General features: G+C 43.2%; 1 protein-coding gene across 1 annotated transcript in view; it reads right to left on the reverse strand.

The window, feature by feature from the left end:
* cers3a (ceramide synthase 3a) overlaps window positions 1-21,516 on the reverse strand; it is a 55,477-nt gene that overhangs the window by 27,262 nt on the left and 6,699 nt on the right. Inside the window, exons 3-4 of the mRNA XM_034127436.1 lie at window positions 7,170-7,351; window positions 3,737-3,854 (exon numbers count right to left, since the gene is read on the reverse strand). Coding sequence (XP_033983327.1) covers window positions 3,737-3,854; window positions 7,170-7,342 — 291 coding nt within the window. The 5' untranslated portion in view covers window positions 7,343-7,351. The remainder of the gene's footprint in view (window positions 1-3,736; window positions 3,855-7,169; window positions 7,352-21,516) is intronic.

Here is a 21,516-nt window from a genome sequence, read left to right on the forward strand (position 1 = left end):
AAATAACTGGCCAGGAAACAAATATGCAGTGGAGGGGAGTGAGCACAATAGTAGTTAGCTTGAGCGTGAGCACTCTGCTAACTGGGGTGAGAAAAAATGAAGTCAGTTAATGGGTTTATGCCGTGAGAGGAGAGCGGAATACTCTCTCCACTAGCGCCGTAGCGAGTTAGCCTAAGCGAGAGCACTCTGCTAACTGAAGGCTGGAACGGGCATCCAACTGTGTGCAGGGAGAGGGGAGCGGATTCACTCTCTTCACTAGCGCTGTAGCAAGTTAACTTTGAGCGAGAGTACTCAGTTAACTGGAGGATGGAACAGGAACCAACTGTGTGCAGGGAGAGGGGAGCGGAAACACTCTCTTCACTAGCGCTGTAGCAAGTTAACTTTGAGCGAGAGCACTCAGTTAACTGGAGGATGGAACAGGAACCAACTGTGTGCAGTGAAAAGGGGAGCGAAGACACTCTCTTCACTAGTACTATAGCAAGTTAGCTTTGAGCGGGAACACTCAGCTAACTGGAGGATAGAACAGGAACTAATTGTGAGCTGTGAGAGGGGAGCGAAGACCCTCTCTTCACTAGCGCTGTAGCAAGTTAGCTTTGAGCGAGAGCACTCAGCTAACTGGAGGATAGAACAGGAACTAATTGTGAGCTGTGAGAGGGGAGTGAAGACACTCTCTTCACTAGCGCTGTAGCAAGTTAACTTTGAGCGAGAGCACTCAGTTAACTGGAGGATAGAACATTTTATATGTCGTTGCCACTCTTTGCATATCATATATATATATTTTTTTTTTACCCTGTTTGTAAAAAGTAATTTCCTTAAATGTTTTATGTGAGGGAATGGAAAATAGCTCAAAGCTAAATCTGGCACTGTTACGCTTGACACATTTAAATGTTTTAACCTCTTAAGCACGGCGGTCCCCCCATTGGACCCCTCCCACCTTTTTGTTTTCGAGATAATGTCTCAGGGCTTCTTAACATTTATGAAACTTAATGTGTAGCACCAGATTAACGGGAAGAATCTCAGCTAACTGAAGATATGAACCATTTTTACCAAAACAAAACACAAGTCTCATAAGAAGGGTCTAAATGACCCCTGAGCGAAAAAATTCTAACGCACTGCGGCACACAATTCAAGATAAAGATACCCGTATTACTTATCGTAGCTGCACATACAATATAGCCTATTAAAGCTGAGACTCCACTGATTATTTAGGTATAGTATCATCACTGAGCGATCCGAACTTGCGACAGGGGAAGCAAACACAGACATCACAACACGTACCTTTACGGAGCTTTTACGGCAGATCGTCTCACCGTAGCTGTCAATTAGGTCAAAAGACGTGTTCAATGGCATTAAAACGAAAAAAAAAAATGTCTACAACTGTTGATCCATAGGTTGATAATGTACTTGTGCCTTTGAAAAAATTATTTATAATCCATAATTCCATTTTTTATGTAAAAATCGGAGCGGAAAAGTTAGCTGCTAATGGTAGCCACCATAGAGTATGCAGCTTCCGGTTTTGGTAACGCGTCACTCTCACTCCTTATTTGTTAACGTTTTGGTGTGTATATAACTTTCCCTCGATTCCATTGGCTCTAGCGGTTATAAAGAGATTTCATTCATCAAAATCGAGCAAGGGGGGCCAGAGATAGGTCAAATCCACCCAAATGACCCCAGAAGTGGGGGTTTTTGGCTAAATCTCTCTAAAAAGGTCAAATTTCACTTGTTTTGCATCAATCTTGATACAGGGTACTTATTATATGTTGTACTTTGGATTCCTAAAGCTTTTAGTCTACTAACCCATCATCCAAGGGTAGTTTTCACTATAAGTAAAAAATAATTTTTGGACGGACACTATAATTTACAGTTTTTTACTATGTAAAATCTGAATTTTTTTAATAAAAAACATCTATATTGATTCTGACTTTTCTACATCCAACTCACAGGTTTATCATTACTTTGAGAATAAAGATTATTAATTTAACCCTTTTAGAAGGGAAGATATGGTCATTTGTTCTGGGAATGTCATTTTCGAGCCTGAGACCTGAAAAACAGGCTCAGGGCTTAAGAGGTGTTCATTACAGTGCATTGTCCCTGTCAAATAAACGATTAAATAAAATAACCAATTGTGCGCCGTGAGAGGGGAGCGAAGACACTCTCCTCACTAGCACTGTAGCAAGTTAGCTTTGAGCGAGAGTACTCAGCTAACTGGAGGATAGAACAGGAACTAATTGTGAGCTGTGAGAGGGGAGCGAAGACACTCTCTTCACTAGCGCCGTAACAGTTAGCTTGAACGAAAACACTCAGCCTAACTGGACGATAGAACAGGTAAGGAAACAAATGTAAGTAGTGAGAGGGGGGCAGAGAGGCTCCCTTCACTAGCGCCGTAACAGTTAGCTTGAATGAAACCACTCAGCTTAACTGGACGATAGAACAGGTAAAGAAACAAATGTATGTAGTGAGAGGGGGGGGCGGAGACGCTCCCTTCACTAGCGCCGTAACAGTTAGCTTGAACGAAAACACTCAGCTAACTGGACGATAGAACAGGCAAGGAACCAAATGTATGCAGTGAAAGGGGGGGCGGAGACGCTCCCTTCACTAGTGCAGTAGAAAGTTAGCTTTCAGCGGGAGCACTCAGCTAACTGGATGATAGTACAGGTAAAGAACCAAAAGTATGTAGTGAGAAGGAGGGCGGAGACGCTCTCTTCACTAGCGCAGTAGAAAGTTAGCTTTCAGCGGGAGCACTCAGCTAACTGGATGATAGTACAGGTAACAGTAACAAATTAGCGAGAGCCCTCGGTTAATTTGTACACAATTATCTCCTTAGTTTGAGAGTATATAGGATATAGCACAATCAGCAATAAATGGTAGCGATCTCACCGGCTGTGTGCAGGAGCGTCCGCTCTTTACCGGTCCGGAGCTCCTGGGGTCCGAGCGGTGAACACCGCGGTCCCCTCCCTTGGGAGGGCGGACAGCTCGTCGCAGCCTTTGGAGGGCGAGCGTTTCTAGCCCGCAGCCCCGATCGAGACGATCGCAAGGCTACAGGCGATGAGCTAGAATTTTCAATAAGCTAGCTTGGCTTCTACTCATAAAGTAGTAACCTGCGCAGCGAGAAGATGAAAAAGAACTGAACTCGTTGACAACACCGGAACTTATACCTTCCGGGGTCATACGAGGTCACACGTGACTTTGTTGATATAAATATTCGACCTACGCATGCGCGAGACAGAAGATATCCAGTGCTAAAGCACCGCCTCTGGCGGTCAGTAAGTATGAAATAGAACACAAAAGGTGAGTAGTAAAACAGGAAGTGGGAGACAAGACAAAAATGACTAAACAAAAACATGAAACATGACTAGACTTAACATTTTTGACGGGACACAACAGTTTTACTTATAAACTAAAAACACAAAGTGGTTTAATTAGTCATGTCAGCAAAACCAGCGGGTATTTCACTTTGGTTGTTCACTATAAATAGTATATATAGTATGATAGTCACTCACAAAGGTTGTGTCACTTGATTGTTCCCCCTCAAAAGCAATCTCCAGTGTTGTATATTCTACTCGCAGTGCATTTTTACATTTGATGAATTTTCAAAGATGGGTTGTTTTTTGTTGTGTTTTCTGTAGTTCTGTCCTGCATTTCTGTATTTGGTTATGTTGATTTGCATTGAGTGTCTGTTATTGTAACCTGCAGTGCTGTACAGGGCACATACTGTATTGGAGAGAACTGTGTTTACCTGAACAGGATTTCTACTCTGAGAGATGTAGTAATGTTCCAGGATGGGGTTGTCCTCTGCTTTCAGACGCACTCTCTGTCTGATCCCAGCAGACACTGCCAGTGGTGTTGCTATCAAGCTGTAACACACACACACACACACACACACACACACACACACACACACACACACACACACACACACACACACACACACACACACACACACACACACACACACACACACACACACACACACACACACACACACACAGGGTTTAATTCTAAGCAGGTCAGATTCAGCAGAGGACATACAGAAAATCTTATTTGATGATGATACGTTTTATATATAAGTACATTGGAACAGCCTGCATTATTTACAATTGATTTAATAAATATGATTATTAGTAGCGGTTAGTTAAAGTGCTGCCAAAGATTGATAGTATATGTACTGTATAAGGGCCATTAAAAAAAAAAAAAACGATTGTGTTATGAACTTTTTTTAAACCCAAGGCATTAGTCAAATGTTTATGAGCTTAATATTCACCTATTCATCATCTATACCTCTATTGGTAAGTTGCTGTCCCAAACCTTATCCCCTACATTTTAATTCACAAAAATAACATATTTCTATTATTTCTAAATAACCCCTGATTTTTTTTAACCAGGAAATTACTCTGCATCCCTGCCCCTCGTAGCTGCATGGCGATTAATAAAATCCCATAATTTTTAAGTAAATGTTTTCCAAGGTAGCAAAAATTGTCACTTAGGAAATAAATTGTAAAGATTCAGAAGTAAGTCATAGTTTTGGTAGTGACAAAATAGAAGGTTCAATCATCTTTTGTAAGGCAATGACCATGCTTACAGCAATGTTTTTTATAATTATTATTAATTTATAGTTGCATTTTATTGAGAATATTGAGGATACAGACACAGAGGGAGTGATAACCTCACTAAGTAGTAAAGCACCAATAATGTATAAGGAAGGAAAGAGGAAAATAGCTGTTTTTACTTTAGAACAGTACATAATGGTTATATACTCCAAATGGACAAAGACAATTTTCAAAAGGTTTCCAACGGTGACTTTGAACCAATTCTGTGGAATAGCTGGGTAACGAGTTTAAACAACATCAAATTGAAAACTTTTAACAGTGGAATAATACATATTGCATGATCTAGCAAGTACCTCTACGGCACCTGCCCTTTTGTTTTAAACAGGGCAGATGTGTGCAAATCCTTTAAAAGGGTTAATCCACACAAGGCTCCTGGACCTGATGGCATCCCTGGCCGTGTTCTCAGGGTGTGTGCAGTTCAGCTGGCAGAGGTGTTCACAGACATCTTCAACAGGTCCCTGCTGCAGTCTGTAGTCCCCACATGCTTCAAACACTCCACTATCGTTCCTGTCCCCAAAAAGACAATAATCACCTGCCCCAACGACTACCGCCCAGTAGCGCTCACCTCCATCATCATGAAGTGCTTTGAGCGGTTAGTCAAAACCTTCATCACCTCCTCCCTCCCTGACTCTCTGGACCCCCTGCAGTTTGCCTACAGAGCAAACAGGTCCACAGACGACGCCATAGCCCTCACCATCCACACTGCCCTCTCACACCTGGACCAGAGGAACACATATGTGAGAATGCTGTTCATTGATTACAGTTCAGCATTCAACACCATTGTGCCCTCCAAGCTGGCCATCAAGCTCAGAGACCTCGGGCTCAACAGCGCCCTCTGTGACTGGATCCTGAACTTCCTGACGGGCAGACCCCAGGCAGTGCGGGTGGGAAACGCCACTTCCTCCACCCTGATCATCAACACTGGAGCCCCTCAAGGCTGCGTGTTCAGCCCTCTCCTCTACTCCCTGTTCACTCACGACTGCGTGGCCACACACAGCTCCAACACCATCGTGAAGTTTGCTGACGACACGACCGTCATCGGCCTGATCACAGACGGCGACGAGACGGCGAACAGAGGGGAGGTCGAAAACCTGACATCTTGGTGCCAGGATAACAACCTCCATCTCAACGTCAGCAAAACCAAGCAGCAGAGAGAGGGCCACGCCCCCATCGCCATCAATGGGACTACGGTGGAGAGAGTCAGCAGCTTCAGGTTCCTCTGTGTCCACATCACTGAGGACTTGACATGGACTCATCACACAAACACCATGACCAAAACAGCTCGACAGCGGCTCTTCTTCCTCCGCAGGCTGAGGAGGTTCAACATGGACTCCAGGATACTCTGCAACTTCTACAGGTGCACCATAGAGAGGACCCTGACCTTCTACAGGTGCACCATAGAGAGGATCCTGACCTTCTACAGGTGCACCATAGAGAGTATCCTGACTGGCTGCATCACAGCCTGGTACGGCAGCTGCACCGTCCTCAATCGTAAGGCTTTACAGAGGGTGGTGAAAACTGCAGAGAACATCACCAGGACGGAGCTGCCATCCATGGAGGACCTTTACTCCCAGCGGCTCAGGAAGAAAGCCCTCAGGATTATCAAAGACCCCCATCACCCCAGCCACAAACTGTTCTGTCTGCTGCCATCTGGCAGGCGGTACCGCAGCATCAGGACTAAAACCACCAGACTCAGGGACAGTTTCATCCCACAGGCCATAAGACTGTTAAACACCTGAACTTTTGAAACAACATCCATAACATTCATCTGGCTGCAATTTACAAATTATTTATCTAATATATCATATTCCAATCACTTGTATATAGACTCTTATTGCACAATTTCACAATTTTTTGTTGCTGTTTTTCTGTTTTATTGTGTTGCACTGTTGGTGGAGCCTGTGACCTAAGATTTTCATCGACATAACTACACTGTAGCTATGTACATATGACTAATAAAAGCCTTGAACCTTGAACCTTGAACACACAAATACCTGTTTGTAGGATACAGTCAGTGTTGGTTTGTATATCACCAGATTTTTCCTTTACACTTTAATATACTGCTGTCTAAAACTTCCACCAGTGAACAATTTTATAATGCACTTTAACATCTTGAACATAGAAATGGTTAAATATATATATTTTTAAAAGGTTCTTCTGTTGTAATCTACTGTAAAATCTCTTGGGTAAAGTCTAACTTCAATTGGTGGAACAAGCTCCACGTTTATATTAGGATAGCAGAAAGTCTACACATATTCTGTCACAAACTGAAAACCCACCTGATTCGCTTCTACCTTGGCCATTAAATACAATAAAAATAAATTAATAAAGAGTTTAGCCCATTTGAGACTAAAGCACCAGCACTTATAACGGTTTGGTGTATTTGAAGTGAATATGTCAGCACTTCTCTTGTTGTTGTGATATATCTTTATGGTTTATTGCACTTATTGTAAGTCGCTTTGGATAAGATCTTCAGCTACATTAAATGTAATCTCATGTAGTGATTTGCTGTTGGCACAGTATGACCATAGTGAGGAAAGCTGCTCAGAGCTTGGATCTTACCTTTCAAACAGGTATCTGATGAGTAAGAAGGCGAAGGTGTAGGGGACCGTGACATAGAGATGTGAGGCTCTGGCGTAGACCAGCCCGTCCCTGTCCTCCAGGTCAGACCACGTCAGGTTCACAGGCAGCCAGACTCTGTCCCACCAGAAACAGTCATACAGCGAGTCCAACATCCCTCCACCCTAACAGAACCACACATACCAACCTAGGTCATATAGCACTAGATACCAATACACAATACACGCACCACTGCCAGTAGCAAACATCTGGAAAGAGAGTAAACAAAGTTCCTTCTTCATCTGAAATGTCCTTTCAATATGCCATAGAGCCTGGTCTCAGGGAATGTGCAGTGGGATGGTTCCTCTAAAATGTATTCCCTTACAATTATTAGTTACCTGTAAAATAAATGTATCAACAACGGTAATTAAAGTTTAAAAGTCTCAAAAATGCTACAACTACTGTCACAAACTGGATGAATGTGAAGTATGTTGTTAAAGGAGGATGACAGCGTAATTAAGGAGCACTATTGGAGTGACTTTGATTCTTATTGGACTCAGGATTAATTCATTTGGATTCCCGCTGTATGAAGAAATTAAAGGACGCGCAAGTGGAAACAATTCACAAAGGGATTAAACTGTTTAAAACACATGCTCAAAGGAAGCCGGATTTTGCCGATGTGTTTATGTGGATTCAAAAGTCGTAAATAATCTACAAAATGGAGGAGACCGATCTGATCGGAGCAACTGTGACAAATAATCTGAAACCGGCATGGACAATGATCACGTTTTAAAAATGAGTTTATCCAGAAAAGCCTGGTTTGGACACTTTACGGGCAGAAGAAACATTTCTATTAAAGAAAGAATTATACATTTCTGTCTTGTTATGCCTATAATAGCTACTAACTTGAATTTTTATTCAAATTAATTAATCAATTATTTGTTATATTTTATTGTAATGTAGAGACAAGGCTTTTAGTGACAATCATGTATTGCGTTACAATTATATGTAAAAAAAATAATTAAAAAAAAATAATAAAAAAGTCTAAATATGATATTTGGCCTCAAATCATCGGAGGCCTGGCGCCCCCCCTGCGATCTTTGGCCCCCCAGGTTGGGAACCACTGCTTTACAACACTATATGCTCTTTTTAGTTTTTACTAATGTTACATTCATCTGATTACGTCTTTTCATGTAACTCTAAGGAAATACAGTTACTTTTTTTGTGTATCCTGATTACGTTATCCTGTTAATTGTTATCCATTATTCCCTGAATCTGTTTACACAAAAACCATCACTTTTGAAATACCTTTAGTTACAAATATTAAATCATACTGAGAAATAACAATAGCGCAAAAGTCTAACTGAGTTATTTTTTACTCTTGAGATGGGGTAAAGTTAAATAGCAGGCAGACCGCCGACGGAGATGCTACAGTTACTGTAGTGTACATAAAGGTCTATTTCCTAAACAAATATTGACCCGGTGATCCCTCCCTTTTCTCAAGATCACGACTACGCCTATTTCACAGAGAGAGAGAGAGAGAGAGAGAGAGAGAGAGAGAGAGAGAGAGAGAGAGAGAGAGAGAGAGAGAGAGAGAGAGAGAGAGAGAGAGAGAGAGAGATGGAGGCAGAGAGAGAGAGAGAATACATATTTTACAAAAAAATGACAGTGAAAGCTTGAGCTGCAGCCTAGCAACCGATCACAGTTTAGAAAGCAGTTAATGTTCTTTTTTATTTTATTATGTTTATATTTTATTCCACCTTTTAAATATTTAATGCTTAAACACATTGCTGCTGTAACAAAATAATTTCCAAATGTGTGATCAATTAAGTATCTATATATCTATCTGTAGTCAGATTTTGTACTTAAAGGGGACCTATCATGCAAAATGCACTTTTGTACGTCTTTTATACATGAATATGTGTCCCCGGTGTTCCAGGGAACTCACCAAGTGTCAGAAAACACAACCCTCTCTATTTTCCTCCATACCCAAATCTCTAAAAAAGGGGCTGCAATGGATCTGATCAAAACTGATCCAGATTTGAACACTGTCCTGACGTCAGGACGGTGGCGCTACGGCTATTGGGCCAACTCTCCACCTATCAGGGGAATGTGGGGTTGGGCCACGGCCGGCCATTGCCGCTGGAAAGCGCTGGAGACGCTGTAGTACATATGCCAGGCCTGTAAGTGGCACACAAAAGCAGCGAAGAAGACTTCCCGCCCATAGTTACCATGGTTACCCTTCTGTTTATTCTCCGCTGTGGCTTTTTTTCTCCCTCTCCGAGGCAAGCGTTTGCTCCTGCTGCTTTAATTCAATGCAATCCCTCCCCGTCGAGGCAAGCACTGTAATTCTCTCCGGTTAGTCCACCAGCAGATGACAAACACCCACCTCTCCGCCTCTTCCAAGGAACGAGGGGACCGTGCGGCAGAGTTTCAGTTAGGTTTTCTTTCGCCGGTCAAGATGTCCGTTAAAGTTTAAATCTTCCGGACAAAATTAGAAAAGTGCCGGTCAAAGGTCTTCTTTGTTATTTATTGAGCTTTAAAACAAATGAATAACGACTCTATAGGCCTATAATAATATGCAGGGTGCGTACGGGTGCTGGAAATGGAATTGTACGAGGTGTTTTCAAGGTTTGAAAAGTGCTTGAATTTTGGGAATGGTGCTTGAATTTGGGATAAAGTGCTTGAAATTGTAAATGCTTTACTTCGCTTTTTAGATTAAAAGAAAATAAAGAAGTCGGAGCGCGCTTAATTGCTTCGCTTTTACATAAAACAGCTCCGCTCCGGCCTTCCCGCGCAATGCGCGTGACCGGCAAGTTGTTTTTGTTACGTGTGTGACCTGGGCATTCTGATGAGAGTGATAGATGACAGTATGCCAGGAGGTTGCCGTTTCAACGAGCGTTGACTAGCAGAAGACAAATACAAGCCATGGCTAAGACGAGGGTCAAGCGAAGCCCAAGAGTAGCCTCCTGCAAAGTGTGCAACAATAACGATGCGAGAGTCTGCGCTGACGAGCCACACACCACACGAAAGGTACGCCAGAGTAGAGCATTTTAGATTAGGCTATCGTTGCATGTAAAATACATGACACTTTTCTCTGTGCGCGGCAAAACAAGCTCGCCAAAATGGCTTCACTAGTCTGGCAGTATTTTAAGTGTCCGAAAATGACAATAAAATAGCGGTATGCAACGTGTGTGTGAAGCAGAAATCCTGTAGCTCCACCCGCTGTGACGGACCGGTGAGCGGAGCAGAACACACATTAAGAGTTAGACCTAACACACTTAGCTATTTTATCTACCTCTGGAACAAGCTAAACTAGTTATAAATATATTTATTCTTCACTGTCGGGTCGCTCATTACTGGATCAGTGAGCTGCAGGAGATACTGACGGGCTGTCAGGAGAGAGAGAGAGAGGGGGAGAGAGGGAAAGAGAGCGGTATCGGTATCGGCCGATACTGATTCCGGCGATCGGCCCCAAAATTGGCGATCGGAGCATCCCTAATAATTGTATATGATATGTTTTATAATGATTGATCATGAAAGTGTTCTCAAAGCTGGTAAAGATGCAGCTAGTTTGAATGACTTTGTATACTACAGGGTAGCTTGTGAATTTACTCCAGGTGGAACTAAAGTCTGATTTAACACTTGATTATATTTCACATCATTCATCCACATCTGTAAAGTAACTAAAGGTATTAAATACATGTAGTGGAGTCAAAGTACACCATTTACCTCTGACTTGTGTTTACTGCCAACCTAAAAGTACCTCAAAAATAGTAATCAATAATGTATTGAAAAGTTATTTGGCTGATTGTTTTATATTGGCTCAGCCAGGTTATATGGGATGCCCAGTCTACGTACAGATGGGTCACTCATTTTGAAATATTAAACTTAGTTTTCTTTTCTAACATTTTTAATTTTTCATCCTCATGTAGAATGCTATTATGAAACACACATTTGGTTGTTTATAGCATAAAGAACATCTGATTTAATGTGAGGTAGGGAAATAATCATTTGAGTATAAGTATGTGTATATAAATATGTAATTTACAACAGCTGTAAGATGCTTGAAAAGCTTGAAAATGCACCTTGAAAATGCTTGAAAAGTGCTTGAATTTGACTTTGGAAAAGGTGTAAGAACCCTGAATATAATAAAACACGGAGGACGGAGATCTTTTTTTCTCCCCCTCTTGACTTGATCAGAGCACGGCTCCCCTCTCCTGCAGGGGGGCGTGGTCAGCTGCAGCTCACAGAATCAGACCCGTAGACAGCAAACAGCACATAGAGCGAAATGAGGCATGGCTAAAATGCATGATCTGTTTGGTATTTTGAAAACAGAAACGTATAAATATACCTTATATAGGTATGGCCCTACAATATATCATTTAAATATAGCATGATAGGTCCACTTTAAGTAAAGTAGAGGGGAAAAATACTCTGCATTCAAAATATAGTAGAAAAGTATTGGCATCATAAGTAAAAGTAGTCATTGTGCTGATTGGTCCATTTCAGAATCATATATGATATGTTTTATAATTATTGATGCATTAAAGTGTTATCAAAATTAGTTTTAATGACTTTGTATACTGCAGGGTAGCTTGTGTGTGTGTTCTTGTTTAGAGGTAGGATAGCTCAGGCTGACAGGAGGTCTTTTCAGAGGTCTGTGCCACAGTGGAGCCACTAATGGCTAATATGTAGAGCTGGTCATAAACTGATAATGCAAAATCACCTAAACTAGTCAAAGTCCTGATTCTTGCCTCTGTCCAGCTTCCGTGGTGCAATCAGGTCTCTCATATTTGTTCAGGTGTCAATAATCTTCTGTATTACAGCAGATATTCTACCTGGGGTCCATAGTAAATTGTGACAAAGAAAAATCACCAACTAACAATACTAAACACACTGACATTGACATAATATTTAAAAGTAACATAACTGTAATTTTATATGCATTAAAAATAACATTGCACACAATATTAGAAACAACCAGCTGAGCTTCATTCCTAGGATATCAGTTCGATATCGTATAAGGCTTCGCCCTCTAAGGCTATCGCTATTGGGTAATCCCACTGCGCATTGAAGTAAAAAGATATGATTCTACACTGTATTTTAGTGAACATGTATTGTTTGAACTGTTTTAGGTAATCACAAACGGGTTTTGATAAGTCACTTAGAATAGGAATGTTATTCTTACTTTCAAACTCACTGATCCAGAGATTCTGTGTCTCACACACCAACATCGCTCCTTATCACCTCTAAAAGCCAGATGCTGTTTTTAAGTCGTTAAAATACATCGTTAAATAGGTGGAGAACTCATGGGAAGAAATTAAGTTAAGATTCTAATCACAGATAGAGGTTGACTTTTGACCTTATGGAACTTTATGGTTTGAACTGTGATTGAACTAGACCAGAAGGGAATCCAGCCAGTCAAGACACTTGGGGGAGGTGATCAGCTTACACAGCTCCTCCTCAGAGAACTCTGATTCGCTTGGGAAAAAAGTGGGAAGGAAGAGATGACCCATCTCCGCCCCAAAAATAGATAGAAATACTGATGTTTTTGAGTGTAAAATGCTTCTGGTTTGCTGAAGGCAGGTCTAGAGACGTGTAAACCGCATCCCAAACCTGAAGTCTGTACTTCTCGTTTCCTGAAGGCTGGTCTGTCTACCTGTAAACCGCGTCACAAACCTGAAGCCCGGAGTACTTGAGTACTCTGTATAACTTGTATATGTGTTTGGTTTCCTACTAGAAGTAAACTCAGATAATTTGTTATAACTTTGATTCCGGTGTTTTCAATTCCTTTCTTAATTTAATAGAGATCCAGCCTCATCCAACGAACGGCGCGTAGCAGAGGTGTTCTGCTCCAACAGCATGCGCAGCACTGACAGACTTAATCCATGCCCACCTATGACGTGGGCCCCACCTACGTCCTCACTTCCTTATAAATAGGAAGTAGGCCCGACAATCTGCTCCCATTTTTCTTCAGCACTCCGTTGCAGAAGCACTGTCAGGTTCAAGCTCTTTTCAGAGCTGTAGGCTAAAAAGCAAAGATTCCTCTTCTAAAAAGCTTTTGTTCCAATTATTAAGATGCCAAACAGGATACATTATGAGTTACGACCGGCGCTTACGGTGTGAGTCCTGCCTGGGATTGGAGCACGCAAATGCGGCTTTCACTCCCCAGGTGTCGTGCACTCATTGTGTCCGTCTCGCTCTGGCCCACAGACAGCGGAGAGCGGACGCTCTCGCTGCTGCGGCCGAGGATGATTGGCTAGTCCAGTAGTCTTACTCCGTGGACCAAGCCCTTGACTTATTGGATCCGAGTGGTGGGCAGCAGTCAGGCAACTCCTTCCCCTCCATTCACAGATCACCATGTGGTTCCCCCATCCTCCCTCTCCTCCGGATGGAGGAGACAGGGCGGGGGCCCGGTGTCAGCCCGCTAGGTTCGGCTGCCGGGCTGACACCGGGTCCCGGGTCACCGGGTCCCTCTCTCCGCCATCACGGCTCTGCCGTCGATAGGCGGTATTCTCCAGGAACTCCCGGAGATCATCGGAAAGGCAGCCGCCTAATGAGATCTCCCCGTTCCCCCGGTTCAGGAGAGCTCTCCTCCGGACATAAAAAAAGCTGCATAAGCGGCTGCCTCATAGCCTGTCGGTTATTAGGCAGCAGGGCTCACGGCATAAACCGGCTGTCTTTAAAACCTGTCGGTTAATTAGACAGCACGGGTTTGTTTCCTCTGTCACAGATGTGCCTCCTACACACACCTCCGCTCATTCCTCAAGCGGGTTTGAGCGGGAACGCGCCTCAATGTCCAGTTTACGAGCCTTCTCCTAAACAGAAACAGGATGAGAGCCGGTGTGAGATGCAGCGTGTGGAGGCCCCCTCGCAGCCTTTTCGGTCCGGGCCCCTCTTGGGTTGCTTCATAGGCAACGGCGGCGAGGGCTCTGACATGGCTCGTCACCATGACAACCACAGCACATCCAGAGCATGTTGCGCGCTCTCAGAGTATTACTCAGAGTGGCGGCGCGTGTGTTCGATGGACAGATGGAAGATAATAAGCAGCAAGGCTCGCAGGTTAAGCCGGCTGCCACTAGCCTATTGGTTACTTGGCAGCATGGCTCGCTGCATAAGCCGACTGTTTTTAACTTATCGGTTAATAAACAGCAGGGCAACGCGCAATGTGCCCTCTGCAGGACCACCCCCCCCCTGGGGATGGACGCGTTCGCACACAGACCTTGGCCCAGGGTGTTATTATACGCTTTCCCACCAGTCCCTCTGATCCCTCGGTTCCTGGACCGAGTGCAGGAGGAGAGACTGACAGCGGTCTTAATTGCCCCGGAGCGCACGGGAGCGTCCTGGTTTCCATGCCTACAGCGGATGCTGTCAGGGAGACCGTGGGAAATTCCGTGGCGCAGGGACGTGACGCAGGCGCGCCGGATTCATTTTAGAAGTGGGGGGGCCAAAAAAGTGTGTGTGTATGGCCCAATCCCAAACCACGCCCTACACCCTACCCCTACACACTCCCTCTCCGTGAACTCCGTGGAGTGACACATGAGGCTCCCTCCTGGGAGTAAATACAGCGGCAAGCTTTGGGACAAACTCCCCTCTCTCCGGCAGAAACAGGAAATGCCGTAACTGTATGTAACAACGGTTTCAAATCAGCATCTCTTTGACAAAAAATGTAAATTAATAACTCAAATAAAACTCCAAACATCTTTAATTGTGTTACTTTTTTGTAAAGCTCTTTTAGTTTTAAACCTGATGTTTATAAGCTTCTTAGTTTTTGCAACAGTCTGTAAATATACACAACTTTATAATAAAATGCACACATTTACCTTTTTCTAGACTAAACACAGGTATGATCCTAAGTTAAAAAAAATATGAGGTTAGGTTGTTAACATCGCAGTTTATCAGTGGATGTTTGCTGGAAGCACAATAACTGCATGTTTTGCATTGCTTTTAATTTCAGTTAATAGAGTGGTGAGAGACTCCCGATACATTAGATTTATAAGTTCATTAATTGTCTCATGTGATGCATATTTCCCGGTGAGCATGAAGCTCTTCAGAGTGGGGTTTTTCTCAGCTACGAGTTCAACTAGCATTTGGAAATTGCTCTCCTTATCCGCCCTGATTATGCCCCCTGATTGCTAGGCCCTGTCGGGTTAGAAACTGCAGACAGCGCAGTTGCTCCTTCATTCCATCTCTTCTTTTTTCCTGCTCAATACGCTGTTGTTTGACAAGCTGTATGTTGACTGGTGTTTGACTGAAGAAAGCGCACTTTTTTTGAATACACTCTCTGTGGAAATGAGACTTTTTGTGGCTGTCCAGTTATTAACTCCGGTATTAACAAAGCTATCATCTCCACATTTTGAGAAAGTTACAAGCCGTTTGACAGCAGCAAATCTGCATATTTCACAGAAGGCCCGTTTAGTGGTTTTGCAAAGAATTAACCACTCTCTGTTTTTGTACCATTCTGCGTTGAAGTACCTTTCTCTTTGCCCAAATAATCTAGCGGTCTCCTTTTTTTCGACAGTTTAGCTGTACAGCTTTACCCGCCTCAATGTCCCGACAACAAACCTCCATGCAGTCGGAACCAGCCTGTTTCGGTTCAACGACGGCGGTGGCGGCGGCGGTTTTGACAGTCTCTGCGGCCGCAGAGCTGCTGCTTTTGGGTTCATCTGGCTTCGCTGTTTCTATGATTGATGAAGGTCCAGGTGTGTGTGTTTGTGTATTTTTGCGTTTGTGTGTATTGTGTTTGTTTCCCGGGGAAAACACTCACGAGAAACACCGGCTGTTGTTATGCCTGCATGCGTAAAGTTACTCCGTTCTCCGCTTGTAATTATGCCGTCACAAGCTTCATAGTTGTATTTATCATTTGAATTTGCCGAAAGAAGTTTAATATTCTGAAAGCCAAGACTTTGTTTATTTAAAATCAGATAAAAACAAACTGTAACGGACCCTGCCGTGTTATCTATGATTACTATAAGCCTTACATTCATAATTTCAGCGGAGGGAGGGGAAGCGGCGCTGTGGAAGAGCAGAGTGGCGAATGAGAGGCGAGCTGTCATCTTCCCTTTACAAGCTTAAAAAATGCCTGTAGCTAATGAGATTGAATATAACAATCAAAAATAACAAAATATACACAGCTAGATCAGATCGCGTTTTAGATGCGACTTTAGAGTAGAGCTGAATTATTGAAACGGGATTTGTACAGTGTTCCGAGGCATCCGCCGCTGAGAAAATGTGGGGCAGGGCTGAAAAGCCCTGGCCCCCCCGCTTCCGGCGCCCTTGACGTGTCGCTCTCTCCCAGGTGGAGGGAGCGATCAGCGGTCACCCAATGTTAGGCCAACGTTTGTGGGCATGGCCCCTGAAAGGGAACACTTATGGCGCGTTTCCACTACAGCGCGGAGCACGGTTTAAGAGGGCTGTGACGTCAGCGGCCCGTCTTTGGTTGCGTTTCCACTTGGCCTAGTACCGGCCGGCGGGTCCTAATTCACAGTTTTTCTGGCCTGATAAAATCGTGGGTCTAGGGCCAGAGACAACGAGGCTGAGTCGGGCTGAGTATGCTAAACTAGAGAGAGCATCGCTGGCAAGGGGGCTACAACTACAACAAGATGAACATATTTGACCGTGATTTAATTGTAATACACGTTTCAAAATGATGCCGAAGTAACAACATACTGATACTGGTTAGTAAAAACCATGAATTAATGCTTTGTCAAGTCTGCAGACAGACGGCAGGCGAAAAACCTTTTAAAATGCGTGTTTTCTAAATGGAGATTGGCTAAGCTAACGCAGTATATGCTCCGACCGTCCACACTCACAACAACGGCCTATACAGACATAAATAAAGCAGCGACTGTATTCGCCATGACACAGACAATCTGTGGTTTGTACTTGTTTAACTTTTGTCTAGTTTCTGAACAGATATGAGGAGCTGTGAGCTCTGAGTGCTAACAGCTAACGGCTGTGTTGTTTTTCTGGGGTTCTCATTGAAGATGACGTCACGGCTCCGCCTACACTGCGTTACTATAGATACTACCCCAGTTCCTAAACTGTAATGGAAATGCGCCATAAAGTGAGCCAGTCCTAACGAGGCCTAGCCATACCGAGCGAGGCCGAGCGAGGCCGTGTAGTGGAAACGCGCCATTTGAGGGGCTTGGCCTCTCTCAAGATGTTGTCAGTACCATTCAGGGATCAAGGGCCGCGTCCACCAGACCATCCAAAGTTAGAGTGATAACTTTGGATGGTTTTTTTCCTCCTCCTCACACATTAGAGGAAGAAGCCACATCTCATCTCCTCCGTCCTGGGAGCGCGTTGCGCAGTTCCCAGCGTCTGTTTGTGCATTACAGAGAGCGCTCAATAGGGCAGCCTCTGTCTGCACAACGCCTGTCACACTGGCTGTGTGAGGCTGTGTCACAGGCGTATGTCTCCTCTGGGGTGGATCCCCCGGAGAACATCAAAGCGCACAGCACCAGAGGAATTTCAACCTCTACGGCTTTACACGGAGGAATGACAGTGGAAGACATTTGCACTCTGACACACTCAGTACTGAATGTCCTGTCAGAGTGAGCAGGGACGTGCACAGGTACGGGCTATTGTTGCCCGGGCAACGGCCCGTTTCCCCTTTTTGGCTGACCTGCCCCTCTGGAGAGAGTGAGAGGTTTTTTTTTTCTTTCTGTTGTGATCAAATTAACATGATAAGCCCACAATTAGTATTGTAGTGTCTCGCTGCGGGAAACACACCAGCTTCATTCTTCTTCTACTACTTATTTTACTTCTTCTTCTTCTTCTTCTCCTTCTTACATGTAATTGCCCGCAACATTTTGAATGAAGAACTCGTTTCAGTGTGAACTCATTCCACAGTATGACCACAAAAGTGTTTTAAACCAGGTAGGCCTACGTTTTTATTATTTATGTTCTATATCGCTAAGTGTGTGATTACACATGTTACGTATTATATATATAATATTTATTATAGGCTACTGTATTGGTGCCGGTGCGTTAAGACCACCTCTAGTGTCGGATTTTGGAAAATGGATTTTGAGTTTTGTCATGGCAGGGACTTTACTTCCTCTTGACACCGTCGGTTATTTACAAAAAAACACGTACATATACTTGTTATTGTGCTTCTGTCTTTCTGTGTCTTTCCATCTGCTCCGTAAACTCCTATTAAACATCCATGGTAAACTCCCTCAACGGGGCCGCTCTCTCTCTTCTCTTGATCGCCCTCTCACGGAGAACACTTCACTGTCCCGCTTCATTGTACGATTTCTGCCATGTCTCTACCACTTTAATTTGACCATCTCTGTTATTAAGTTATGGAATACTAAATAAATAAGTAATTAAGATACCTTACCGTTACTGCGCTCATAAAGAATGATAAGAATAAGAATAATGCGTATTGAACTGGTTTCATTAATCAGTGAGTTTATTTAAGGTAATTATAGAAGCCCTATTTTATCAGTATGTCTGCAATGGTCAAACTACATTGAATTGTCCCCATTTTTTCTTTAATAGTTACTAATATTAGATATTTTAATGAGATATGGACCGCAAAACAAAAAATGTCCCTGGTTTTCATTTTAAAAATCAAGGCACCGAATGCAAGTAGTTGCCTTAGCTTATTTTGTTATGAAATGATGATGTGAATTACTGTTCAAATTAGTTAATGTAATAATCGTTTTGGTCTTATGTTTTTTTTCGGGGGGGGAGGCCCTTTTTCCAGTTTAGAGCAATAGTCCCTCCAAATGTCTGTGTACGTCCCTGACGGCCCGTCCACACAGCAGCGTTAAAAAAATCTTCCAACGCTTCTGCCCATTCACTTTGAATGGGGTGACGTCACTTTGCCTCACTTTTCGCCGAACTGCATTGTGGGAAGCAAAGCGGAGATTTCCAGGCATCTCAGGCTTCAAAAGTTGAGCAATGTCCAACTTTTGAAGCTGAGGTGGAAGCATCAGCCAATCAAATCCCGTTCATGCAAATCTGACAGTAGAAGCGCTAGCCAATCAAACCGCGTGTAAGCTGGGAGAGACATACCGCAGGTCATTTCCTCATATTCCAAAAAATGGAGGAGAAATTAATTATAGCGGTAGGGAATCACCCGGTGCTTTATGACCAGTCCCTATTTACCTACCGGGATACAAACCGGAGGAGCCAGGCATGGAGGGAGGTGGCAGAGACAGTGGTAGGTTTTCGCCTGTTTGGGGAGTTTATATCCAGTTTACTTCGGGCTTTTTTGCTTTGTATGTCGGGGGCGGGAGATTCATGTGATTGGTTGTTGGTCGCGTTGCTCGCAAAAAATCCCCAAGCTTCAGATACGCCCACCTCCAAGATTTTTTTAGCGCTGCTGTGTGGACGTACCGTGAGAGTGAGTAATGTCGGGGACTCAACTGTTTGCCCTCTTTCCTGCCTGTCGGCACTCAGAGAGCTGCCCTTTTCCCCTCTTTTATCGTTTTAAACAAGTGGGACTTTGGTCTCTACTTTTTATAACGACAGGTATTCACCTTCATTTCCTCATGGAGAATATTCATTTTAAATGCTATATTTCCAGGGACTGTGATGCTCCATTACGCATGGCGCAATGGACATGGGTTATTAATTGAGTAGATGTGTTTTTGTACTTCTGGTAACGGACGGACCAGTGGGGCGTGGACTACATCCTGCTTCGCCCTTAACCCAATAGCGATAGCCTTAGAGGGCGAAGCCTTATACGATATAGAACTGGGGTTACGTACTGTAACCATAGACTGTATATATAAATGGACGTAGGGTCCGTGACGTCACCCATAGGATTCTGCAGAGTTGCCGAGAAGCCCTTAGTAGGCGGAGTCGGCCACTAACGGCTCGACAGTGACGTCTGAGTCTAACTCCCGCCTGCTCCAGCCTGCTCCAAATAAGGGCAAAGAGGCGGAGCCGAGGCGGGACCTTCTGCCTCCAGCTGGGAAGTAACAGAGCTAGCTCAAGCTAAGAAGCTAAGCTAACATGCTTCCCCATCAGCACACTGCCGTCACATTTTACGTTTCTAAGGTAAGCGGACATGAAACTATTCAGCAAAACTATAAATAATAATCTAAGTTATTGAGTTTTTAGCATAATACTTCAGAATCTTAAAATCCCTTAACGTTTGTATGCAATGTGCTAAATGCAACACTGGAATCAAGCAAATATTAATATGTTTGCATGACATTAGTTATTTATATTTTGCTATCACTTAATTATACGTTTAATACATTTAAGTTAAGCTAAGGTGCATGTGATGGTTGCTAGTTAGTGCTCTTACCTGTGAGGCCTCCTCCAAACAGCATTATAACCAGACTGTATCATTAAAACTATAAGTACCAGTTCTAGATCCTTGACTTTAGACAAACAATTCAAAAGACAAAATGTATTTAAAGACCAATCTTTATTTGAAGGTGCCTCTTAACCTGGGATATTAGTTATACAGTAATAGTATTGACAATCTAAAAAAACTGAGCAACTCAACAGTCAACTTTATATTTCTTATTGTCTAAAGCATTTATTATTTTCATTTTCCCCTCTCATATTCAGTGTGGACGGATTGAGACAGCGTGGTGTCCCGAGAGCTGCAGAGACTTCAGGGAGAAACCTCCGTGTGATGGACGTCCTGTCTGTTGGTTTGGAGAGGACTGAGGGTCGTTCCTCTGCGAGAAGGACCAGGCCTGATGGAGGAGCCCATGCTGGGCATAGCTGATACCAACTGCACAGGCCTTGTCTGTCACTTTATTTGACTAAATGTGTTTACTTATACATTTAATAGGTTTACACCTTCTGTCCATATGTGCTTTTTTATTTAAAACATGTTTGATTAACTTTTGGTTCAGATTTCAATAAATTGAATTTGTATTTGCACTCCTTTTGTCCATTATTCTTACTGAAAATGTTAGATTACACATTCACATCCGACTGAAGATTGGCCCCATTTATTTGCGTTGCAAACTCTGCGGTACAAGGTACATGTTGTGAAGCTCATAAAGTGAGGCAAATAGAAATAATCAGCTGATGGAGTGTAGATGTGGAAATAGGTGCATTCGATCAGCTGACTTCACAATAAAAGTAGTTTCTTAGTGAATGTCCTGTACTGGTCTTAACATCTCATAACATCAGCTTTTAATTTTCCTCTTGGATGTTCTTCTTAACCCTCAGAGAAGGAGAACATGTTGAGTCGTGTCTTTCAGGCATGTCCTTTCCTAACAAAAATTACAGGAAACATAAAACATATTATTGCAGAACAAGTGTGTTATTTATGAAAGAGGTGTGTTTGTGTTTAGGGGCTGTAGATATAATTATTTTGTAATTGTAATGTTTTATTTTATTTCAACAGTGAGCTACAAAGACA

Source organism: Trematomus bernacchii, unplaced genomic scaffold (assembly GCF_902827165.1).
Source record: "Trematomus bernacchii unplaced genomic scaffold, fTreBer1.1, whole genome shotgun sequence".
Classification (NCBI taxonomy): Eukaryota; Metazoa; Chordata; class Actinopteri; order Perciformes; family Nototheniidae; genus Trematomus; species Trematomus bernacchii.